At 36.6% G+C, this 9,096-nt stretch overlaps 2 protein-coding genes and 1 long non-coding RNA gene across 4 annotated transcripts; all 3 read left to right on the forward strand.

Annotated features, from left to right (window-relative positions):
* The first annotated feature begins 1,219 nt into the window (after nt 1–1,219).
* On the forward strand, nt 1,220–2,299 carry LOC131994854 (long-chain-fatty-acid--CoA ligase 4-like). Its single transcript, XM_059361811.1, has 4 exons — nt 1,220–1,231; nt 1,499–1,652; nt 1,718–1,993; nt 2,053–2,299. The coding sequence occupies exons 1-4, from the start codon at nt 1,220–1,222 to the stop codon at nt 2,205–2,207; spliced, it is 597 nt and encodes a 198-aa protein (XP_059217794.1). The 3' UTR covers nt 2,208–2,299.
* A 1,380-nt stretch (nt 2,300–3,679) lies between these two features.
* On the forward strand, nt 3,680–7,293 carry LOC131995373 (uncharacterized). Of its 2 annotated transcripts, none has more exons than XR_009397431.1 (5): nt 3,680–5,160; nt 5,279–5,534; nt 5,686–6,057; nt 6,382–6,617; nt 6,684–7,293. It is a non-coding gene; the product is annotated as an uncharacterized LOC131995373 (long non-coding RNA). The 2 variants fall into 2 exon arrangements; XR_009397432.1 differs by having other exon boundaries at nt 6,438–6,617.
* Nucleotides 7,294–7,343: 50 nt separating this feature from the next.
* LOC131994855 (eukaryotic initiation factor 4A-like) lies at nt 7,344–8,099 on the forward strand. The gene is made up of 3 exons (XM_059361812.1): nt 7,344–7,441; nt 7,665–7,895; nt 7,955–8,099. Exons 2-3 carry the CDS (start codon nt 7,693–7,695, stop codon nt 8,097–8,099), a joined length of 348 nt encoding a protein of 115 aa, XP_059217795.1. The 5' UTR covers nt 7,344–7,441; nt 7,665–7,692.
* Nucleotides 8,100–9,096: the final 997 nt, after the last annotated feature.

Here is a 9,096-nt window from a genome sequence, read left to right on the forward strand (position 1 = left end):
CTAAGATCGAAATGTTACAAACGGCATGACGAAAGCCGAAAGCCTAGTCTTCCTATGGTGAAAGATAGAAAAAACAATGTTTATCCTGATCGAATCGAACATGATTTTCTTTTAGCAAAAGCTATTTGAAAGAACTCGTTCCAGATGCAAAATTAATGAAGCCATTTGGACCACACTCCGCAAGAGTATATACGTAAATGTTTTATGCAAAATTTAAGCCAAATCGCATAGGAGTTGTTTTCTCATCGGTGAAATTAGTCCAATCAATAGATAGATCTTTTTAAAAGCTATAACCTTACATGCGCTTCGAAATATAGACGAACTGTTGACTCAGAATGATAAGATGGCCAACAAAAATGGGTATATTATAAGGAGAATCATGAGTTTAGAAAACTCCAATGCCATGGTGGAGGGTATAAAATGATTTAACTGCAAATTTTTCTTTGAACATCGAATCAAGGAATAACGGACAATCTTAAGTCCTATACGAGTGCCGTTGAGCGATGTATCTTCGGAGAGAAGTTTCCAGCGTTACTAAGGTGTTTACCACCCACTGATAATATTTTTGATGCCCTCGCTCGAACTCGAACAAAGGCGTTCATTATCATAGGCAACCGTGCTAACATATTCGGCGCTGTTATATAGGTGTAAAAACATCATAAAAGAAGAATTTTAGCAAAGTAGCATACAAGAGTGGAAAAATGAGTCAAAACCCTATAAAGTATGGCGAATAGTGTTCAATAAAAAGTGTCGCACAATTGGCAGTCGTCGAAAAAAATGTCAAACGGTAACGGTGTCCCAAATACGCGTTTATGTATAAAGAAGCAAGGAGACCTCTTGCAGGCTCTTGTCGAGTAGAAAAATTGGCCAAAACCCTATAAAGTATGGCGAATAGTGTTCAATAAAAAAGTGTCGCACAGTTGGCAGTCGTCGAAAAAAAAGTGTCAAACGGTAACGGTGTCTCAAATACGCGTTTATGTACATGGAAGCAAGGTGATCACTTGCTGGCTCTTACCGAGTACGCTCTCTTTATCTATTTTTTCTTATGTTTCTTATATTTCACACTTTTCCGTTACCTTCTCATTTACACTTCTTTTCCTACTGATGTGCCGCCAATAGGTCAGATTGGCCTCCGAGTGAGCCCACTTGTCAAGTTCGGCTACCCATGAAACCTAATCCTAAAAACCTACATACGTTTTGTTGTAGTGAGAAATTAAAAATGTGCATTATTGTATGTGGCAGGGAAACCAAAAAAAATCAAGTTTTCCAGAAGAAATAATTATATTAATATTTGTTTTTGAGACAGTGTCATTTATATTTAACTATTAAACCTACATTCGGATAAATTGTTTTGTCGAAAAATTCTGTAGTACCCTGCGGAAAAGTTTTTCTTTATTTTTCTTCACTTAAACCGTAGCCCTAACCTTATCCGCAAGTAAGCTTAAGCTGGTTTATGATTCATTGAACTGGGTTCCATATCGATTTTATTCTCAACTAGGGTGAAGTTCTTGTTGGTGGCGAATGCGTTTCAATGGGATATTATAAGCTACCAAATAAAACCGCTGATGATTTCTTTGACGAGGATGGTAAGCGCTGGTTCAAAACTGGAGATGTTGGAGAAATGCATCCTGACGGCATACTTAAAATAATAGGTAAATTTCTCTGGAGATTTATTTTTGACATGGAAAATTTTACTTATTTAATTCTTTATTTTTAGATCGTAAGAAGGACTTGGTGAAATTACAAGCAGGCGAGTATGTTTCATTGGGCAAAGTAGAATCGGAATTGAAAACATGTCCATTGGTGGAAAATATATGTGTGTACGGCGACCCAACCAAGCAATTTACTGTAGCTCTAGTTGTACCAAATCAAAAGCATTTGGAAGAATTGTCTATTCGCCACGGGTTGGAAGGGAAGTCATTTGAAGAACTCTGCTCCAATCCTGTGATTGAAAAAGCGGTGATTAAGGAAATAGCGGAGCATGCTAGAAAATGTAAGCAAACGCACAAGGTAATTAATTTTCAATGTCTAATGTGCGTTGTTTTTTAATAGGCAAACTACAAAAGTATGAAGTACCCGCCGCTATAACATTGTGTAAAGAAGTTTGGTCGCCCGACATGGGGCTTGTTACTGCTGCATTCAAGCTCAAACGCAAAGACATTCAAGACAAATATCAGCATGATATTAATCGAATGTACGCCTCATGAAATTGGCTTAACAATTAGATCTAGATTACACACAAAACAAAAAAAAAAGAGTCTGCAAAAAATAATAAATCATTTACTTTTTAGAGTCCTGATATCATGCTCTTTATTTCACCAATAACTTAGTAAAGCATTATTGGGAACACAAATTATTTATTAATCAGAAAAAAAATTCATATGTTAAATATTGTAGCTAATCTCCTATTAAGAGCAAATTTAATGATTTAAAAAGCAACTTTAAATAACAGGCTGGAAATATGTTAAAACTTGAATATAAGCATTGATTATGGACTGGATAGTAACAAATTTATACTCAGACTAAAAAGAACTATTCGTACGTCGTGGGATAGAGAATCTAATTTGCAATTGGCGTAGGTCAGAGGCATACATATAATAAAAATAGATTTTTTTTATTGTTTTGTAATACTTATTTGTGAGCCGACATATTGTATATAATTTAAATTATTCAGCAAAGCTATTTTATTCAAGAATGTCTCAAAAATCTTACAGATCCTGTAATCATAGTACTACCTACGGCGTACTGAAATAATGAGTATACTGTTTTTTTTGCAATAAAAGCACAATAATGGTATTATAATTTCAATATTGCCGTCGTAAAATTTTCTTTGATTAGAAAGACCTCCATAGAACAATGCTTGTATTAACATTTTATTGATTCCAGGATTAAAATAGGTGAAGAATGTTTTATTTAGTATTATGTTTTTTGTTAAATGATTTATTGTTTGATAAGAAACTAAACAAATAAAATAACATTTACATAAATTATCCTACTTGATAAAGACATCTTGGAGTTGCTTCAAGCTTTCATTACATTTTTACTATCTTATTTAGTATCGGCTGAACATTTTTGATTTAAACGACTTTTGTAAATTTTGTTCTTGAACACATTTTGGATACTAGTTTGTAGTTATAATTTGTTATAAAATTAAGTGTATTAACATAGTAAATTTAAGTTTAAGGTTAGTGCTGAAACATTTGATGGATTTCTTTTTTTTTTTTTTTTTTGTTTAAAGAAGAGGAGACTTAAGAAAAGCCAGTTATAGCAAAATACACAATATTACATAAATATAATAAATGAAAAATTTCGCTTATTTACATGCTGCAATTCTCAGTTTGTAGGAAAAAGAAAAAAATAGGAAATACAAATTTCCTCGACAAAACTGACTATTTGTTTTATAGATTGCAAAGGTACTCGTTAACGGATTTTAGAAGTATCCCCTGTCCATAAATGAAATGTTCATGGAAAATTCAGTAGTAGTAGTAGTAAAAGTACTCGTTACCGGATTTTAGAATGGTTTATTTTTTGCTAAATATCCAAAAAAAAATCGTTTTTATCAAGGTATTGTGGGTCCATGTCGGAAATGAGCTTGAAGTACTATTTAATTGTCGTCAATTAATAAAGGATTTTCCAATAAGATATGTTATTTTGATATTCAAAGACAAATGGAATTTTTGGGATAATTGATCGGATGTTTATTTCATAACAACGAGAAAGGTACGCATTTCATAATGAAGAAGAAATTCAGTAAAATGGGCACCACTACCACGCTTACCGGACCATACCTTCCATGCCATTTGCCATAACCAAATCGCAAAATGGCTGACCTATGTCCTCGAGAGCCTCACTAATCCTATCTTTGTGGTGTTGACCCTGGGCTGTTTTCCCCAAAAGGAAAAAGTCGCAACGTGTTAAATCACAAGATCTGGTGGTCAATTGTGATCATCTCTTCCTGAGATAACACGGCCCGGAAACTTTTCCCGTAAAAAAGCAATGGTGTCGTTGCTTGTGTGCCACATAATGCCGTCTTGCTGAAGGTAAACAATGTCCAGATCAATACCATCAGACTCGGTTCATAAAAATGCATAAGTCATCTCTCGATAGCGCAAAGAAACAATGTCCTCAAGTCACTTGACAGCAGCATTTAGGATGCGGACAAAAAAACCTTGTTAACCACGTAAAAAGCAGTTGGCCGATCTGTGGTAAATTATGCAGCGCCAGTGTGGTCTCGTCAGCTCTGTGACACGCAGTGGAATAATATTCAGATCTGTCAGAATGCCGCCCTCCGAACTGCGACGGGCTGTCTCCTTAGTTCTCTGTGAACCACCTCCATCAGTAGACAAAGATCCTACCAGTGCGAAGACATAACTACATGCTGTCTGAGCAATACCTTTTGGGCTGTTATCGAAGAGACTATCCAAACCATCATCTTATGGATAGATACTCACCGCCCAGAAGCCTTAAGATAGATCTACATTATCTAGAGCGTGAGGTTCAACGCTACAAGAGAGAACCTCTAGATCGAGCGGCATATCAAGCAGGTCTAGACAACATTAATGCGGACACGGTAGCAGATGCGGTAAACAGCTACCGGGTGAATGTAGTCCTTGGAGAACGACCGCCTCCCATTGCACCCGAAGAAATTGACCTCCCCGGCAAAAAACCAGAGTAGTTCTAGCTCAATTACGTTCCGGCAGATACAGCCGCCTCAACTCCCAGAGAGCAAAAATTGATACCGACGTGCAAGATGTATGTCCCGATTAAGACGAGGGACAACACGATACACGTCACAAGTTAAACTACTCAGTCAAACCTAGATCCCTCTGGACGCACCCCATCTTAGTCGCAGAGACCGTGGATCTTGACACTCAACAGAACCAAGCAGACGAAAGATAGAACACAAGAAACTGCTATAACAACAACAACAGTAGATTGCAGAGCACACATCTGAATTTGAACAGGGCTGTTAAAGACGACTTGATTCACAAGCGCAATAGAAAACAAGTATAGTCTTAGAAGGACGAACTTACCCTTGAAAGTATTAAACAATTTTATATCAACGTCAAGCAAGAAAATTCGAAACTTTGCACATTGTGTAATTTGTACGACACACGTTCAATTACCCAATCGCTGATTTTCTGCAACACCAGACGCATGGTAAGTAATTTTAGATTTTTGCTTACTTTTACGTTGTAGAAACTTGTGAGTTAGATACCTAAGAAGAAAATATGCGTGGTTAAGAGATATCCACATTTTCTGTTTCTTACCAACATAGGAGAATTTTTTGCCCTATGGGAATCAATCCCATGGCAGCCGGTTGTACGTACCGAATTAACCCGATAAAGTCCTTCATCGGCATGGGCTGACGCTTTAGTGTACAACACACGGATACAACAACGAAAATTTTACAGAACTTATTTCTTCTCTGCACTGAGATCAGCCTGCAATCGCGGACAATCAGAAGTATCGAGAGGAGAGTCTCAGTTAGAGGCCGGGTGGCACCAGGATGAACCAAGGATGAACATACCCTTGTAGGTATTAAACAATTTTATGTTTCGAAATTCGAAACTTTGCACATTGTGTGATTTGTACGACACACGTTCAATTACCCAACCGCTGATTTTGTGCAACACCAGACGCATGGCAAGTTATTTTAGATTTTTGTTTACTTTTACGTTGTAGAAACTTGTGAGTTAGATACCCTATGTGAATCAATCCCATGGCAGCCGGTTGTACGTACCGAATTAACCCGATGAAGTCCTTCATCGGCATGGGCTGACGCTTAAGTGTACAACACACTGATACAACAACGAAAATTTTACCGAACATATTTCTTCTCTGCACTGAGATCAGCCTGCAAACGCGGACAATCAGAAGTATCGAGTGGAGAGTCTCAGTGAAAGGCCGGGTGGCACCAGGATGAACCAAGGATGGACGTACCCTTGTAGGTATTAAACAATTTTATGTCAACGTCAAGCAAGAAAATTGGAAATTTGTCACAATGTGTGATTTCTTTCTTTCAATTTCAACTTTCAATTACCCACCAGACACAAGGTAAGTTATAATAGATTTTTATTTACTTTTACGTTATAGTTATTTACTTTGAGTTATATACCTAAGAAGAAAATATGCGTTGTTAAGAGCCATCCAATAGTATATAATAGATTTTTGTTTACTTTTACATTATAGTTATTTACTTTGAATTATATACCTAAGAAGAAAATATGCGTGGTTAAGAGCCATCCAAATTTTCTGCTTCTTACCAACATAGGAGAATTTTATGTCCTTTGTGAACCAAATAGCATAAAAATGCATGTTCTTAGTGAGCGATTATATCCTATTTAAATTACTGTTTTTTTTATAAATATGCCATCTCAGCATATAGGTCGATCAATTAACTGAAGAGATGACAGTCCACAATTTTACTGTTTCAGCAATGTATGGTGATATAAAACAACGAGATCGTGAATTGATTATGAAACAATTTCGTTCTGACACGTCTCGTATATTGATTACAACCACCTCCATCAGTAGACAAAGATCCTACCAGTGCGAAGACAAAAGTAAGGCAAAATGTGTGATGTTGCTTAAAAGCACAGCAAGAACTTTCAAAAGTAAGGCAAAATGTGTGATGTTGCTTAAAAAACCGACCATCTATAATGCGATTTCTAATTCGCCAGAATTTTTATCAGCAGAATTTGTCAAATGAAGAATGGTGCTTTATATACCAACCCAACTAGAGCTGGGCGCTTGATTCACAAGCGCAATAGAAAATAAGTAAAATCTTACTTCCCTTATTCAAATGCTATTTATCCAACAATGCCAAAAGCAACAAAGAAACACAATTTTGCCGACAATCCCATGGCAGCCGGTTGTACGTACCGGATTGACCCGATGAAGTCCTCCATCGGCAAGGGCTGACGCTTCAGTGTACAAGACACTGCTACATCAACAATAATTTTACCGAACTTACCGAACTTCTGCACTGAGGTCGCGGACAATCAAAAGTATCTAGTGGAGTGTCTCAGTGAGAGCCCGGGTGGCACCAGCTCTTGCTTAAAAACTGAGTACCTATGATGCTCGATACCACAAGGCGAGTTTTGGTGCCTTTAAATAATTAATCGCCATCATATTCCCGCGGCAATCGGTCATATAGACCGGAACGAGTATGCTGCCCTATAAGACTTGACGAGAATTGCAAATGTGTCTACAACAGCAACAGTAGCTTGCAGAGCACATAACTGAATTTGAGCAGGGCTTTTAAAGACGACTTGATTCACAAGCGCAATAGAAAACAAGTACAGTCTTAAAGGAAGAACTTATCCTTGAAAGTATTAAACAATTTTATATAACGTCAAGCAAGAAAATTGGAAACCTGTCGCACTGTGTGATTTGTACGACACACTTCCAATTGATTTTCTGCAACACCAGACGCATGGTAAGTTATTTGAAATCTTTGTTAACGTTTACGTTATAGAAGATTATAGGTAAGAAATCTAAGAAGAAAATATGCGTGGTTTAGAGCCATCCAAATTTTTTGTTTCTTACCAACATAGGAGAATTTTATGCCCTTTATGAACCAAGTTTGCACAAAAATTCATATTCTAAGGGAACGATTATATGCTATTAAATTACTTTTTTTTATAAATATGTCATCCCAGCATATAGGTCGATCAACTAATTGAAGAGATGAAAGCCCATAATTGTACTGTTTCGGCAATGCATGATGATATGAAACAACGAGATCGTCAATTGATTATGAAACAAATTCGTTCTGGCTCGTCTCGTATATTGATTACAACCGATTTATTGGCTCGTGGAATTGATGTCCAGCAAGTATCATTGGTTATTAACTATGATTTGCCGTCAAATAGAGAAAAATACATTCACAGGTAAATACAAAATATAATCACAATAACTGACAACTTTTGACTGTTTAAATTTATTATAGAATCGGTCGTGGCGGTCGTTTTGGCCGTAAAGGTGTAGCCATCAACTTCATTACAGACGACGATCGTAGAATTCTTAAAGGTTCTGAACAATTTTGTCAAAGAACTATTGAGGAGATGCCCGCTAACATCGCTGATCTAATTTAAACGAACATTTTGCCGTTATCCAAATTTACTCCTCATAAAAAGAACAGCAACAGAAAATATTTAAAACAATATAAACAAACCAACTTTGATGACCAGGTATTTACTACAATACGAGTTGAAAATAAATAGGTAAGAAAACATGGATCTAAAAGTATCAGAAATAATAAAAACCTTCATGTTTTTAAGATATTCTAGATCCAATTAAGTGGTTGACTTGTTTTAATGCTGCTTAAAGGCACCTCTTTCCCAATAATACGTATATGAGTGAGAGCATATGTGTACAAAATATAGAACAAAAACCAGCTAAATTGAAAACGATTTGCACTAAATATATACATTTTTTATTTCTCTTTATCTTAGTCATCGTTAGCGTGACCATCCGAATTTGCCAATAAAGAGGTAGTGCCAGAGTAGAAATGAGGGATTTGGCAGGAAAACTATTTAAAAAAAAGGGTCCTTTGAAACCTTCCATGTACAATAAGCACCAACAACTTTTAACAGCAAAATTGTATCACATAGCAGCCGTTGAACGGGCTGCCACTGCAGTGCACAACACACTGCTACTAAAACAACAACCACAATATTATTTTTATACCCTACACCACCACTGTGTAACAGGGTATTATAAGTTTGTGCAATGTTTGCAAAGCTAAAAAGGAGAAGAGTTATCCCCATTGATAAGAATACCGATCGACTGAGAATCACTTTCTGATTCAATTTAGCTATGTCCGTCCGTCTGTATACCGATCGACTCAGAATCACTTTCAGATCGTCATCACATTCTCAGTCTATAAAGTGGTTTCCGCCCGTCTGTCAGTCTGGCCGTAAGTTCATTCCTTGTTTTTCATTCGTGAAGCCTGGTCTCCGAATTCCATGTTTATATCTTTTTAATATTGAGTCACATTGCCAGATTAGTACCTGCATTTCACGGTAAATGCATGAATTAAATGATCAGAGATTTTCTTAAATACTGAGTGCCAATGATGCTCGATACGAC

This window comes from Stomoxys calcitrans, chromosome 2 (genome assembly GCF_963082655.1).
Source record: "Stomoxys calcitrans chromosome 2, idStoCalc2.1, whole genome shotgun sequence".
Lineage (NCBI taxonomy): Eukaryota > Metazoa > Arthropoda > Insecta > Diptera > Muscidae > Stomoxys > Stomoxys calcitrans.